Genomic DNA, 16,695 nt, shown 5'->3' with positions numbered 1-16,695 from the left:
AATTTAAGCATTTTTGTTGTGATAATAATAAACTTTTCGTTCATTTTTCATCGGACTTTTGCATTCATTTCATAACGAACCCGTACGCACGCAACAATATGTTTGGCGCTTTCGACTGCTGTTCCATTTGTTGGCAGATCTGTGCAATCGTAAAACTATTATAACCCTAGAAGCGATGTTGTTTAGTTATTCATTTACTAATGTTTATGAGTGATCTCAATTTTCCACAAGTTGGCAGTCATGCGACAATAAAAGGAAAAAACAACAAAAAAATGTTTCGTCAGGTCCAATGTCAGAATGTACTGTATGTACGGAATCCGTGGTGAACTTTGGTAGGGTATTTCGTTTTGAGGCATATGACAAGCTAAAGATGGCTACGGCAGAATTACTGATAATATAGATTTGTGCCGATAAAAGAATGTATTTCTTCAATATGGAGGTGTCGTATTTAGTGATTACTGCATTTAGTGAAATTAAGAATCAGGACCTTTTAGATATAATACGGCTAAGGCTCTGTTTTAGTGTTTTTTAAGTGAGCTTAGCACAGATATGTTAGACTCTGTTATATTTCTTGATCCATTTAGGACATTTAATAACACAAAGAATCAATTAAAACTTCCATGAACGCTTAATTTATTTTCCCGTTTATAAGTATTTTATTGTTATACGTGTACACGGGAAACATAAAACAAGCGTCCAAGGAAAGTATATTTTGAAGGGCAGATTTCATATATATATGTAAAAAAAATAAAGAATATGTAAAAGATTAAATTAGCAGCGTAAAATTCTAAAAATAGCAACATCTATTTGCACTGCGTCATTTCGAGAAAAATCTATGTCATATGATTCTTACGTAATTCTAGTGATGTAAATTGAACTAAAACTCAAGCAGCCAATAGTAATTTTACACCAATATTAACTATCCAATCAAAATGTTTTGAGAACCAAAACTAACTCAGTCTGAATAAGATTTCACCTTGAAACTAACGCACTTGCTTTCCACGCTTTGGCCTGGCGAGAGTGCTGGCTGTATGCTGCTGCTACAAAGTTATCAAAAATGTAAGCCTTTTAGAACAGGCACATATAATGTGCCGACTTGTGTGTAGCCACTACATGTTGCTGAAAATAAAACTGAAGATTTAATCTGCCTTCGCCTCCAATTTCCTAGTCATTATGGATCAACACTTATACGCCATCCAAATTCCTGCTCCTGAATTTATTACATATATATATATATATATAATTAGAAGTTTCTCCTTTATATATTTCAGCATAAAAACTGCAGCAATACTGCAGGACAGAAATCGAGGATATTATTATTTTCAAGGAGAAAAGCCCTCTATGAATAATAAGTGTGGTATTTATTTTTAGAGAAGTATTTGGTGTTTTCTTATATTCTTGAATATGCTAGTCACTTTAGAGATGGTTGTCTTTATGAAGTAGTCGTCATGATAGACTTTATTGTATATTTAAATTTAAAAGTAAAATAGTTAGTATCAGAAAATTGCTGTCACTATCGTCCTTGAGAATAAACGAATCGCAGAAAATCGCACTTGAGAATAAACGAATTGGATCTTACAATCATATTAATCTATAAACTCAGATAAATAAAAAAATATCAAAGCATTTGATTAAAACTAAAATAATTTTATATTTAGAAGCTAGCCTAAATGCAAAGTAACTGATGAAAAATTACAAATGTCTCAAGAGAAATTTAACGATAAAATACATGCAAACTCAACTGCAGACTTATTTGTTAGCTGAACGTACAAGATTTTGCAAAGTTTAATGCTTAAAGTCATTCTTTTGAAGATCTTGTTACGAATTGCTTACCTTTTAAGCCTTTCTCTCCGAATGATCCTGGCTCTCCTGTACGTCCTTCCAATCCAGGAAATCCTAAATTTCCTCTTTCACCTTTTGCTCCAGGTACTCCTGGGAATCCAGATGGTCCTTCAAATCCATCAGGACCAGGTTCCCCAATATTGCCCTGAGAAAAGGAGCAGCATTAGATTGTTTTTAATGAATAATATGTGTAGTTAATATGTATGGTGTATATATTATTTAAACGTAATATACGTTGAAATAATGTTAGGATTTTAAATGTGTATATTATATCATGTGGCCGACCGGTTTGTTGTCGAGATCGACATTTTTGCATTAAAAAATTAATTGCGAAATTTAACGTATCAAACGCCAAAACTACCTACTCATGGAAGAAATATACATGAGGAATAAAACAATCCTAAATAATATTACTGATAAAATTGCTCTTTGTGGTAATTTACGTATCATAATAAAATAGAGAATTTTGTAATAATAAATCAGGAAATAACTGCATGAAAACAAAATATTATTTAAATTAGCAAAACTCTAATTTACATTTTAGCTTAACACGAAAATGAACACAAACGAGCGTAATGTTTTCCACCCTAGACGTGAAGACACATGGGGACACATGGGGAACTCCACACTTTTAAAACGTTTAGAAATCTGCGGCCTGGAAAAAATGAGTTGTCATCATAGTACTGGGCCTTCTAGAATAAAAGTAGAATTTCATTAAGTATCTGTAATGTTGGTCTTACATAAATTGGATTGCAATTGCTTCTATTTAATTCAGTCATTCCCTTTCCCCCCCCCAAAAAAAAAATCGAAAAAAAAAAAAAAAGGTTCTGAAAGGTTTCAGATTTTAAATTACGTCCAAAGGGACTTTTTTAAATATTTTCTGAGTTACCTTTATTTATTAAATATCATGTTCTTCGCACTTACAGTTCAACAGCAATATCGCAAAATAATTTTAAATTGAGCCTATATTTAGAATTTCCGATACACAGTCTCACGCGCTGGAGATAAAAATGTTTTTTCTGTACAACGTTGCCATTGCTCGCTTTGAAATGCTTGAGTTTGTTAATACAAAATTTGTTAAAGTTTTACAAAATATGAACTCGGTAATAAAACAAATTCCAAATTTCAAATTTGGGCTTCCAGATGCCCATATTCGCAGCAGGATTAGGTCTTTTAAAATTTGATGACTTTAGGTACCGTTGTTTTATCACAATGCGAGAAACATACATACATTTATGCAGATTCTTCATTACTTAATTCCTTCAAATATAATGCAGGGCGATAATATTCGATGGCAACGATTTGAAAAGTGACACAGCCTTTAAAAGTTTCAACGTAAAATGCCAAAAAGAAATTAATAGTCCTTCTAGGCAAAATGCCCGTTTGGGCTAAAAAGAAAAAAAGAAAGTGAGCACACAAGACGCCTATGGACGACAAACATTTGCCAATTCGAATTTTTCATATTCCTCAAAAGACAATTTCGTATCATGATCAATAATTATAGTTTTCTAAATCTGAGCTCTGTATGCTACGTGACAGAAACTAAGATTACATCTCTATAAAATGCAACTGTTGTATTAAGTCGAGTCGCAGGACAAGAAGTATAGAGTTACCTGACATTATAGAATTGAATATTTCTCCCTTTAATATCGGCACTAGCACTTTTTTTAAATGCATTTAATGGAGTCCCCCCCCAAAAAAAAGAGAATTATGAACGCCTTAATGCTGATATGGAAACATTGTAGAAAAATAAATGTAATCTTAATTTACAGAAGAGTAGCTTGCTTTGGAACCTAAGGAAGAAGATATAATAATTTCAATATCTGAAATATGCAAGTTACAAACTACATGTTTAAAATTTTATAAACATGCCACAAACGCATAGTGGTAATGACATCCAGAAAGCGCAACTAGCATACTTCTTCCATATACACATTTGTATAAAAAAATTTCGGGACTGGGTCTGCAACGCTCCAGTAAAAGACAACGCTAAGTTGCGCTTGCAGCTGTAGTGACCTCCAATCTTAATAAACAATGTGCCAAAGACATTGCTGTGTGAATGGTAAGATTTGTTACAGTGTTTTTTGAGGTGGTAGTCTGTGATTTCATCGTGGACAGAAAAGTGGAATAGCGAGCCTACGTGAAACTTAGCGTTAGACTAGGCAAATCGGCTGTACAGAAATTGGATATGCTTTGGTGAACTTAAAACAATAAGGCAATCAGTCGTAGGTAATGTTCAAGTAACCTAAATATTTCAAATGTGTTGCTGAAAATGTGTCTTGAAGATGACAAATGATCTGGGAGGCTTTCTAAATGTATCACTCCTCCAAACACGTAAAAAGAATTCTGGAACCTGCGCATGAGAATGATGGGAGGAAGATTAGTGATAATGAAGCATTGTTGGGTGTGTCAGTGCGACAATCGTAACATCGATCTGAACGTATGTTTTTTGTCTTCTGACTTTTGATCCCTGAGCAGACGATACATCTTACCGCATTGTGTCAAGATCGTAAGCATGCCGCAAGTAATCTGCCCTTCACATCCAAGATCATTACGGTGAGATTCAGCGAGAATCGCATTGTACATTTTTATTAACAGAGCTAGTGGGGGAACGTTCTAATAATTCCTTGTACAGATATCAATGTATCTTGCCATGGATCTGTGCGTACTTTGTCAGGTTCATTATTGTAAATGTAGTTAGAAGAATTTCATTATTATTAGTCTTTCCAAATTCCAAATATAAGTTTTAGTTAACTATTCGATGCAGCATTAGTGCAACACACTTTCAACAATTTCAATGCTTATCAATCAGTGCTTGCATCTCAAATTTGCAGGACACCAAGTACATTATTATTGCAAGAGTAAGAAATGTTTAACGAACTCCAAGAGGATACCATTAAAACTAACTTCGAAAAAGGGGTCGCGAGTTGAAGACAGAGATGAGAAATTATGCTCTAAAACAGTGTTTCTTAACCTTTCTAGCGAGTCGCACCCCATTGAATCTGAAAATATATCTCCCGCACCCCATTGAAAAATGTGTTTTAATTTTTTTAGTCTACAAAAATAAATTTTTTGCGAAAATTATTGTTTATTGAAAAACATTGTACATTTTATATAAATACAAAACAATATTATTTTTATTAATGACTAGTCTGTTGTTGTTTGTTCATTATTATACTGGCGAAGCGAGGTTCATTTTTGAAAGACATACGCGTAAGTCACCACTTGCATTTAAGCGATTTCTCGCTTTAGATTTTATATGCAAAAGCGATGAAAATCTCATTTCGCACAAGTAGGTGGTAGCAAAGGGTAAGAGTAAATGCAGTGCTCCGTTCGCCAATTCTGGATAACGTTGTAACTGTGAACACCAGAATTGTTGCAATTCTAATTATTCGAATTCCATTTGAACATGTCCACTTGCTTGCATTTTAATAAGTTGATCTTTTTTCAGATCACTATCATCCATCAAATTTAAGTCAAATAGAAATGGATCCAGTTTCCATCTCTGAGTTTTGGTAATATTTCCGGTAGAAAAATATCCATTGAATGATTCTCTCAATCGTCTCAAATGTATTACAATGTCGGGTAATGTCGTCTCAAATGTATTGTATTCTTTTCATTTTTCACAATAACAGAATCAAGCAAGGGAAAGTTTGCAAAATTACCCTTTTCTGCTCGACGTATCCAAATTTCTAATTTTGCGATAAATGAAGATAATTTTTCACTAGATATTATTATATTTATACCAAATCCTTGCATTGATAGATTCAATTCATTTAAATGGCTAAATATGTCTGTTACGCAGGCCAGCCTCAGCATTGCATCATTACTCTCAAAATCTTTTACTAAATAACAATTTTGACTAGTCAGTAATTGAATAATTTCCTCACGCAATTCAAAAACTCTGTTAAGCATGAGACCCTTAGATAACCATCGTATTTCGGTGTGATATAGAAGCACGGTATGATCAGCACCGATTTCTTCGCCAAATGCACGAAAAATGCGATGATTAAGCGCTCGCCGTCGGATCTATTTTACTACATTTACTGCTGTAGTTAGATGTTGTTTTCAACTTTCTGGCAATGCTTTCGACGCAAGTGCATGACGATGCAACATGCATTGCGTTATTATAACTTCCGGTAATTCTCTTTTCATGTGTGAAAAAAATCCTGAATTTTTGCCTAACATTGCTGGAGCTCCATCAGTGCATACTGAGCCAATCACATTCATTGGTAGTTGATATTTGGTAAAAAAATCTTTGATGCGATTGAAAATATCAATTCCTCTCGTATTCACCTCCAGTGGCTCACAAAATAGAAATTCTTCTATCACTTTTTTTTCCTTCACATACCTGACAAATACCAAACGTTGGCTAAAATTATCAACATCAGTTGACTCATCCAGTTGCATGCTTATTTTTAGTGGACTGATTTTTATTTATGTCTTTAATTACTTGCATTAAAATATCTTCACTGAGATCTTGTATTCGCGATCGTATAATCATTCGATAATGGAATCTGTTGGATTTTTTTATGTGCTTCCGAATCTAAAACTATTTTAGCAATAATTAAAGCAGAAGGTTTAATCAACTCTTCAGCGATCGTGTGAGGTTTCTTTTTACTTCCTTGTACGAAGTAAAAAGGAAGTATTGTAATCGCGAAAAGTTTCAGGCAGCATATTTCAACGAAAATATCCATTTTGACCGCTATCGAATGAAATTTAACGATGTTTTTGCGTCATATCTGTACGTAAGGACAGAATAAAATACTCTTTTCCTTCAAAAAAATTATAAACTGCTTTAAAATTAATTCTGAAGAGAATTTTTCGTGGCGTCTGTACGAACGTATGTACGTACGTGCGTACGTACGCATCTCGCATAACTCAAAAACGAGTAGCCTCAGAACGTTGAAATTTTGTATATAGGATTGCTATAACATGTAGATGTGCACCTCGTATTTTGGTTGCAATCGGCCGCACCAAACGTATATAAATATATTTATATATATATCCACTCTATTACCCGGCTCAGTGATCTCAGTTTCTTTACTCTTATATGTTTGTAAATTGTACATTTTTTTCTTTAAAAATGATTGAATTATATTGTTTTTATCTTCCGGTTAAGGTTTTTATGCCTTTAGTAAATCTGTATGCAATATTTTTAGAATTATCAACAATTTTAAAGTTGTTTAAGTGCCGCTAAGCCTAATAATTTTTTTGATGGCGGCCATTGCTTGTTTACATTTGAAACAGCAGGATAGTGGATTTGTTGCCAGTATAGAGAAATGTAGCTTCGCAACAACAAAGATAACGCCTTCATTTATTACTGCCAATTAAATCATGCTTAATCCTTTCTGGAAATTTTTCGAGTAAATAAAGTGTTTAAGATTTACTTCGTAATTTTTAATATAGATATTTTGAGTTTTTATGTATTTTTGCCTTCTCGCGAAGTAAGAACTGAATTAATTAAATGAGAAATACTCAATCGTCTGTGAAAAACTGTTTCTTTTTTTGTTTTATTTGCTTAATTTCTTTTATACATAGTTCTAGCTTTATTATAGTATTTGAATAGAGCATGTGGCAACGATTAGATAATTCTTTAAATGATATACATTTTGTGCATTCTGAGTTGTAATATGAATGAAATATAATACTGTTAAGTAAACCTAGCGCCAGAGTGTCGCTATGGTAAACAAAGTGAATTTTAAGGAATGCATTGATTCTATTGTAGTTTATGCGCTGTCGGCGAAGTAGGTTTAATTCAATCTAATAAGTTTAAATAAAATGCAAGAAAAATGCGTATGATTTAATATTCCGTACAAGGAAGTCATGTGGTGTACACATCAGATTTTTTTTTCACATAAATATGCCACTTGATATGACGCTTCTAATAAAGGTTTTTGAATTGCTGGTCCGCACAAATTTAGAATAGTTCCACTAGTATCAAACCGAGCCTTCTTTGACTTCAAGCTGTTCATGCTATGCGCTTTTTCGGCACCATGCACATTGTTGAAATGCTCTAATTACCTTGATGGTTTGAGATTGCTGTTTGAAAATATTTTGGAACACAAGATGAATTGCGGTCCTTGCATGCCATCTTTTTCGGTTGTGCAGGTAAATCCATAAACTGCATACTTATCGTTCCATACTTATATCCACATTTTTTTTTGAAATAGTGGGCTTCACTATAATCGATTTAATTATTTAGAAATAATGTAATATAATATATATAATGTTCTTACATTTGTAATATCACTGAATTCTATTCGGCTTGAACGGGTAATTAAGAATCTATTAGTCTCATGAGGTTTCTGGACAAGTCAGAATACATAATACACATGGCGCAGACACAATAGTTGACTCTACCTAACACAGGCGCAGTAGATGCAGATACAAATCTGTGAATCCGTAGATTTCATTGGAGTAGCACATGTTGAACTCAGCGCATGCGCAAGCTGGGATAACGTTCTCCGTTTGTATCGTCGCTTCGTGGCCATCGAGGTTTCTCGAAGGTCACGCTTGTATTCCCACAAAGATTTTTTTTCTTTTCGCCGTCACCTAGCTGCCTGTTCACGTTCATTTGTAGCGTTCCATGCCTTTTCGTAGCGTATTGTATACGCCCATCGGCACCGGCTCTTTCCTTTTTCTTTTGCCGATAAGTGAGCTAGGTGCTACCAATTTTTATGAGCTTCAGTATTGGGGACACTACTGCAGATTTCAAATCTTTTATTATAAGAAATTTAATGAATGATATTTAACAATTTTTATGGTTAGGTAGGGGCTTCTCCCGCCCCCCCAAAATACATTACCGCACCCCAGGGGTGGGCACCCCCGGTTAAGAACTACTGCTCTAAAAGAATGCTCTGGTTATTAAGATGTCAACTTTGTTCAGCTTAAATGTTTTCCTACCAAGGAATCTTCGTAGACTAAAACGTTTTCCTAATACGAAGCGTGGTGCAATCGGAGCACTCTTAATTAAATGCAACAACGTAACCTAGAAATTTTTAATGGAAAGATACAAAATACTGATTTTTAATTGCACAATAAAGAAAAATATGCATCTGTCATGATTGTAATATTATACAACACAAATATTCTCATAATTAAATAATATAACATAATGTCTTTTCTCTATTTCTCTGCTTCGGCAAAAGCATTGAGCAAAAGGTAATAGTGCGACTGGGATCCGAACCTAGGACATCTTGATTTACTCACAAGAATAGCTCTGGTGTCGTGCTATCATAGCCGGTAGCCAGCTTCACATAATGTTTTACTAAAGATTAGGATTTGAGGAAAGTCCTCTTAACTAGAATTTGACTGCAATCGGATTAGCTGCATTTTTCGCATTTTCCCCTTTTTGTTTGAAAAAGAATGTATCCTGACCAAGAGTTAGGAATATTGTCGATTAAAACGATATTGTAAAACATGCACTTAATATAGGGAATAAATACGAAACTCTGTTTCTGAAGTTTAAGTACGCTGTTTATTGTTCTAGTAAGGGGCCAACTTCTCATAATAAGTAGACGAATATTAGGATTTGAGGAGATTCTTGTCAGAACTGAATTTGACTACGGTCTTAACTCTTTCCGGAACGCTACATTATAAAGTCGGATTTTTGATTAAAAAAAAGGTAGGCAGTCTAATTAGACCTAGAGGAGTACACAAGTAAAATTTTGTGAAGATAGCACTTATCGTTTTAATTCTGTGGGTGAGCCCAAAGTGGGCACACTGATTGAATAGAGCTTCGAAAAAGAGTGCTGAAACGAGCATTGTTGTCAAAGAACTGACCGATGAGTTGCGGAGAAACAAACAATACAGACACTCAGTTGTCCTAGATTATCGGTGAGCCCGGTCTGGGCACAGCTAGGGTTCGCCGTTTGATTTTAGGCAAGATTTCAAGGTAAAAATTTAAAACGAATATAGAATAAGGAGATTAGCATACAGCCAAAAAAAATAACATAGAAATTTCTTTTCAAACAATTCCTTTTACACCCTAAAAACATCTGGAAGATTTCTTTGAAAAATGAGGGTCTTAAAAAACTAAACATGCTAAAATATATGGATTGGTTTGTGTTGAGCTGCTATCTACTATAAATAAAGAAGGTTCATAGTAACCTATAGTAACCTATAAATCCTTTTTCATTCAATTTTTCTGTGCGCACAGAAGGAAATTTTTAGGTGTGTCTAGACCGGACACACTGTGCCGCAAAGGGTTAAGAGATATTTCTCACACCAGATAATCATGAAAAATCATAAAGTTTGTAAACTCACTCAAAAACAGAATATTTGAATGAAACTTAGTATATTCGGGTACAATGCTATGCATACATTTTATACTTGCATTGCTCCCTTTTACTAAAGTATAAAACTGGAGAATTCTCTTTTGAACATATATTAAAAGCTTTGGTCTGAAAAATTCTATATCGCATATACTTTTGAGCCAGGGAATCCGGGTTGTCCAAGTGGTCCACGGGGTCCTTTAGGTCCTGGAGAACCATTGAATCCGGCATCTCCTGGTAAACCTGGATAACCTTTCAAACCACGTTCTCCTCTAAAGCTCGATCCTGGGAAACCAGACTCTCCCTTTTCACCTTTCCTTCCTGGATAACCAGGAGTGCCATCAATTCCTTCTGGGCCTGAAACAAACAATATTCTTAAAGCATCTGTATTAAAGGCAAATACTTATCTTATCTAGAGGCAAATACCTTTATCGCACTGAAATAACAAATTAAGAAATTGTAATTCCCTTTTAAATCACGGATATTACCAAATTTGGCTCCTAAGAGTAACTGAGACATAGTAACCATCTGAAGCCCAAAACCTTTACTGTGCTCAAATGAAAACGATTCGCTAACTCTTTATGGTTCTAAAAATGAATTTTCAATAGGTATATTTAGCTACTTTTTAAAATTTAAATCATCAGTTTGACATTGAATGATACATTATATAAAACTTCTAGAAATAATGGCGAAAGGACCGTTGTCAGCTTTTTATTTTTAGATATGATCCAATAAAGACTAAACTATCCCCCAAAACATGCCAATATCTAGTTAACACGTTCTTCAGATATTTGATGTGATATATTATCAGATACTCTGTTTTTATTCAGAGAGAAAAATCTGGTGATAGGATTATCTAATAAAATATATTGCAGAAACTTTCTGAAGGTATTTGTTGCAATATATTGCTGGGAATTTTGGCTTTATCTATACGTTCTTCAGACGGAACGCTAATGAGTAACTCAGAGAGTAATTCCTCCCCAAAACAAAAAACAATCTGAATATATGAGATATTACTAAATCTTTTATTATCTAGTTTGTGAAATATAATATTCTTAAAACATTATTCACCTTCTCTCCCTGGTCTTCCTGCAGGGCCGGGAGCACCTCTTTCTCCAGGATCGCCAACATATTTTTCTATCCCGGTGATATTTCTTGCATCAAAAGAATCTCCTTTATCTCCTACAGGAACACATTAGAATATAATACACTTTAATATTCTTACTTTACATAAAAGATCACGGAAGTTACATATATATTTTTAAGCACCTGAATTTAAATTACACATCTATTCAGATAATGTAGCGTGTTCATAAAAATCAGAAAAATTAGTTAAAGAATAAATCATTTGCATAAGACATAGAATAGAAATCAAACGACATTTGATAGTCAATGGATGATTTTGAACCCTATTGTCGAATATGATCACCAGTAGCCTTACAGGGTGACTGGACACTAGAAAACAACACTACAAATGTAGATACAAAGAACAGATGGCATATTAAATGTAATGTTTAATTGTTAAATTGCTTGCGCTTTTAGGCTGTTTGCAGTACTTTAAATTCACCATCTGTTAACTGATATTCCGCAAGCTACGAAGACTTAAATTGTAAGCATAAATCATGAATTTATTCAGTTTAAAGTTTTAAATAAAGAAATTGCTTAAATCGTCTTCTGTTTCAGTAGTTATTACTCTAATTAGTTAGAGAGAGAAATCTTAAGAGTGGTTGATAATTTAATTCCTTACCTTTATCTAATCTTAGTCCAATTACCAAATTTTGGTGCTGTGAATTTCTTACAAGATGTATTGCCCAATGTGGCGTTAAAATTTATCAAAATACTAATTTCTAATTTGACTTTTATTTAATTTTTTTTAATTGTTATACCTTTGTTTTTATTTAGTTATTTCGTGCATTTTATATGGCAATTCAATGTTTACTTGTTGCGTATTTTAATTAATTTTTTAATTGTGGCCAATTTAGTTTCATGCTCATCTATATTTTGTTTCATGCACTATTTTCTAAAATGTCTAATTCTGGTCGACTGACATTGAAATTGTAGAGACCAGCAGACCAGCAAATACAGACAGAAACTGCTAACTGGAACTTGGTAACAATTTTTATCATTCGTTTGGCTTATTTCCGCGAATTTTGCTTGTCGATATTAAGGACATTTCTGGTACCCCTAAGAACGAATTTTTCGGAAAGTTACAGAAGTTTTAGCCTGTTTCCCTTAAGAAATGGTATAAATTGGAAGTTCTGAGGAGCCGTTGGCCAGTTGAGTTGAGACTTGGTTTGTTAAAGATAACTCCCTTTTCTAGCTTCTTGTTCAACCATTAATGTTTCACGTTGTGAGCAATTTTGGCATTCTGAAACATTCTTCGAATATTCCATCAGCTATTTATAGCTATTTATCATCTGCGTAAAAACTGCTAATTAATGTCAAATTAAAAAAAAATTTCAAGTTTTCATTGTTCATCTGATCCAGTTATTTTAGGAGAACTTTACGAAATCATAGCAGGCTGCAAAATGTTGGAGATGTGTAGCATATGACATAATTTATTAAGTTTAAAATAAAAAGAAGCGCCATGCAGATAGCAAAACCTTTTCTTCCTTTAAGTCCAGAATAACCCGGCCGGCCAGAGAATCCTTTCTCGCCTTTTCTGCCAATTATTCCATAATCAAAATCTCCTTTGTCTCCTTTGGATCCTGGGGGTCCTGTAAGTCCACGGTTTCCGTCAAAACCGGGAAACCCAGGGTCTCCAACATCCCCCTACAATTTAAGAACATAAGAAAAAATAAAAATAATTTGAAAAATATACAGTATGTTTCAAATTTAAAAGAAATAAGCAAAAGAGTTCTTTTGATAAAGTATTTCTTCTCAAATATTTGTCATTCTTATAGGAAGTGTGTATTAAAGTGTTCGTTATAGAAGTCAGTGGATTTGTCCTGTTAGCTCTAAGGATACCCCTCATATCCATGTAATGAATGCAATATTAAGAAGATAACTACAGATTCCTAATCAGTCTCAATTCGTTAAGATAAAGATTTGGGTTCGATTTCTAACAAAAGTATATAGTTCATATTTCCAGAAATTCTATTTCGAAACTCCTAACGCATCCTAAGGATAAAATCATATAATGAAGAAGTTGAAAAATTACGTATACATATATATTATAGCAAAGCCACTAGAAGGCGATTTTAAAGCCAAAGATGAGAAGATGAAAACCTTCGGGTTATTATAGATCGTAAACTCGGGTTCCATTGACAGCATACAGCAAACGTAATGATTCTCATTCATCCATGTGGGTCTTGATCGACTTGGGTCCAGATCTTCTTGATATGAATGAAGTGTCCTGAAACTGTTTCCACAAATTACAGGCACACAATTCAGTGTTACACTGAATTCTGCAGCAATATGTGCTCGTGATTGTCTGCTTCCAATCTACTATCAATTCTCCATCTCATTCCGTCATTCATACATTCGTGGTTACTTATTTTATCCAAAACCGTATAAAATTTAACGAACTTTTGCAAGAAACAAGGCAAATGTCATAAAGGTCATAAAGAAATAGAAACACACATTTCACCGACTCCCCCCCCCCCAGCGATTATATCTCCTTCACATTTACAACTCCACAGATACGCACGTGTTTCGTTTACGTATTTGACTCTGAATATCTGCATAATTCTTCAGTGATTTGAGCCTATTCAATATTTTTTGTAAAAATAGTACAATATTTTAATTATCTTAATTCTGTACCCGAGTGTATACGTATATGTGTGTTGCTTGTGTATGTAATGAATTAGGCAAGTTGGATTTGATGTTTAAGCAAATAAAAAGAAATACAGGTAACGAGCAGATGTGGCAGATTTGAACTATCCTCTTTACTGTAGTTGGCATCTTCAGCCACAAACAACGTAATAAACACACCTGTTGCAGAACTTTGTACATTTCTGCTACCGTTACGGTAAGAAAAGAACAGCGAGGCAGCGTCTAATTATCAATAGAAGCGGAAAGCAAGTGTGATGTATTCCAGATGGAATCTCACTTCAGTCTGAGTTAGCTTCGATTTTGATATCATTCGATTGGTTGATTAATAACTCTAACATTATTATTATCTGGTTGAGTTTCAGTACGCAAAACCCTCTACATCATCAAGGGTGATGTAGTAACACTTTTGCGGTAGTAAATGTCATACGGTGGTGTTAATTTTGAAATGATGCAGATTTGTATTTAAACGTGTTTTATGTTACAATCCTCTCCCCCACATATACACACAACGTTTGGTCGCAGACATATATTTCCAGTAACAAAAGTGTTTTAAATGACGCAAAGAATCATGCTCTGGCATTTTTAAATTAAAGAAATCAGTTTCGTAAAGATTACGAAATCTAACTTCTATACGTTCCTTCGGTCCCTAAACTTGCACTTAAAGCTTTGTACTCATTGCAAAAAATAAAAATAAAAAAAAAACACAATTTTCGTCAATCTTTCTCCCAGAATTCTAGTTCTAAAAAATCTGATGTGTACATCACCTGACTTCCTCGTATGGAATATTAAATTATACGCAATTTTCTTGCATTTCATTTAAACATATTGAATTAACAGTTAACGAATTTTGAATTAAATCTACTTCGTCGATAGCGCATAAACCACAATGAATAAATGCAGTCTTTAAAGTTCACTATATTTATTTACATAGCGACACTTCGGCTCTAGGTTCAACTTAACAGCATTAACATTCATTTTATACCTCAGAGTGCACAAAAATTACATCATCTGAAGAATTACCACAAGTTCTATTCAAACACTAAATCTAAAACGACGTATAAAAAAATTAAACAAATAAAAATGAAACATTTTTTCGCAGACGAATCAGCGCCGCTTACCTAATGCGCATGCGCTACTAATTAACTCAGTTCTCATTTCGCGGCAAGGCAAAAATATATAAAGATTCAATATATTTTCATTAAAATTTGAAAGTTACAGAAAAACATAAAGCACCAAATAAAGTTAAAGCAATTAAAAAAAAAACAATTTTTATAATTAAAATTACAGCTTCTAAGCCAAAACAAGCTAATAACTTAAATGTTAATCCCAGAATGAATTAAGTAAAATTTAATTCGCAATAATAAAAGAAGACGTTACTTTGTTGTTGCGAAGCTTATTTTCTCTAGACTAGCAGCAAATCCACTATTCTGCTAAGTTTCAAATGTAAACAAACATGGCTGCCATGGCAATCAAAAATTAGGCTTAGCCGCACTTAAAAACCTTTTAAATTATGGATAATTCCACAATTATTGTATGCATCTTAACTAAAGGCATAAAAATATTAACCGGAAGATAAGAACAACATAATTTAATCATTTTTAAAGCAAAAAAATGCACAAATTACAAACATAAGAATAAAGAAACTGAGCTCACTGAACAGAGTAGATATTTATATAGTTTTGGTGCGGCCGATTGCAACTAAAATACGAGGTGCATATCTACATGTTATAGCAGTTCTGTGTATAAAATTTGAATGTTCTGAGGCTACTCGTTTTTTCAGTTGTACATACATACATAAGATTCATTTCAGAATTAATTTTAAATCAGTTTTACAATGCTTCGGGGGAAAAAAGAATTTTTTATTCTGTCTTTACGTACAGATGTCACGCAAAAACATTAAATTGCATCCGATAGCGGTGAAAATGGATATTTTCGCTGAAGTATGATATCCGAAAATTTTCGAGTTTACAATACTTCCTTTTTTACTTCGTACAAGGAAGTAACAATGCTATCAGGCCTCACTACTGGCATCCAGTCAACTCATAATATTATTTGCATTAGTTAAGAATGAAAAATATTTGTACTTGTATTTGTAGTGAATGCTTCATTACCAGGTTATGATTCTTAAGCCACAAAACTTCAATAAAAATATCCTTAATGTACTTTTAGAGTTTGAAAGCTTATAAATTACTTGTGCGAAATTTCTTTCGACTTACCAAATGTAACAAAATTGTAAATAAAGACACTAGTAAATCATAAAACAATATCATTGAATGGGGCATTTAAAGGAGAAAAATCAATTTTAAAATTTTATGTTACTTTCTCTTCCTATTTGATAAGTATAAAAATTCTAGATTCGGAATTGTTTTACTGAAATGTATCATCTGATATGAAATCGTACAAAAAAAAAAAAAAAAAAAAAGTAGCAATTTTAAAGTTTCCTTTGATTAATTTCTTAGTCAAAGTAATTAATTAATTTAACTGAAGCTGTAGATCGCTCACCAATGATTCAACAGCTATTCAGTATAAAATTTGTCTCATTATATAATTGCTGAAAGAAGATTCATTCAAAATATATTTAATTATATCAAATATGAATTCACTATTAAATATGCTCAAACTTTACTTTTTCTTATATTTATAGTGGTAACGGAACAGAGTTTAATTAATGTGTACAGCAAATTTTCCAGTGAATCTTTCTTAAACACTCTTTATTATGCACATAACAGCTGCATACATAAAAAGAATTAATAAATCATAGTAATAATAACAAGATAAATTCCGCATTGCACATCAAACAATA

General features: G+C 33.2%; 1 protein-coding gene across 2 annotated transcripts in view; it reads right to left on the bottom strand.

The window, feature by feature from the left end:
* Positions 1 to 16,695, bottom strand: part of LOC118181964 (uncharacterized) — a 270,816-nt gene that overhangs the window by 74,262 nt on the left and 179,859 nt on the right. For both annotated transcript variants that reach the window (XM_085823611.1, XM_085823604.1), the window contains exons 21-24: positions 12,722 to 12,890; positions 11,190 to 11,300; positions 10,273 to 10,475; positions 1,834 to 1,987 (exon numbers count right to left, since the gene is read on the bottom strand). In XM_085823611.1, the coding sequence (XP_085679737.1) occupies positions 1,834 to 1,987; positions 10,273 to 10,475; positions 11,190 to 11,300; positions 12,722 to 12,890 (637 nt within the window). The remainder of the gene's footprint in view (positions 1 to 1,833; positions 1,988 to 10,272; positions 10,476 to 11,189; positions 11,301 to 12,721; positions 12,891 to 16,695) is intronic.

This window comes from Stegodyphus dumicola, chromosome 1, assembly GCF_044657685.1.
Source record: "Stegodyphus dumicola isolate Sdum_Otavi_A_Nest chromosome 1, ASM4465768v1".
Taxonomy (NCBI): Eukaryota; Metazoa; Arthropoda; class Arachnida; order Araneae; family Eresidae; genus Stegodyphus; species Stegodyphus dumicola.
This window is presented reverse-complemented; position numbering and strand designations above follow the sequence as displayed.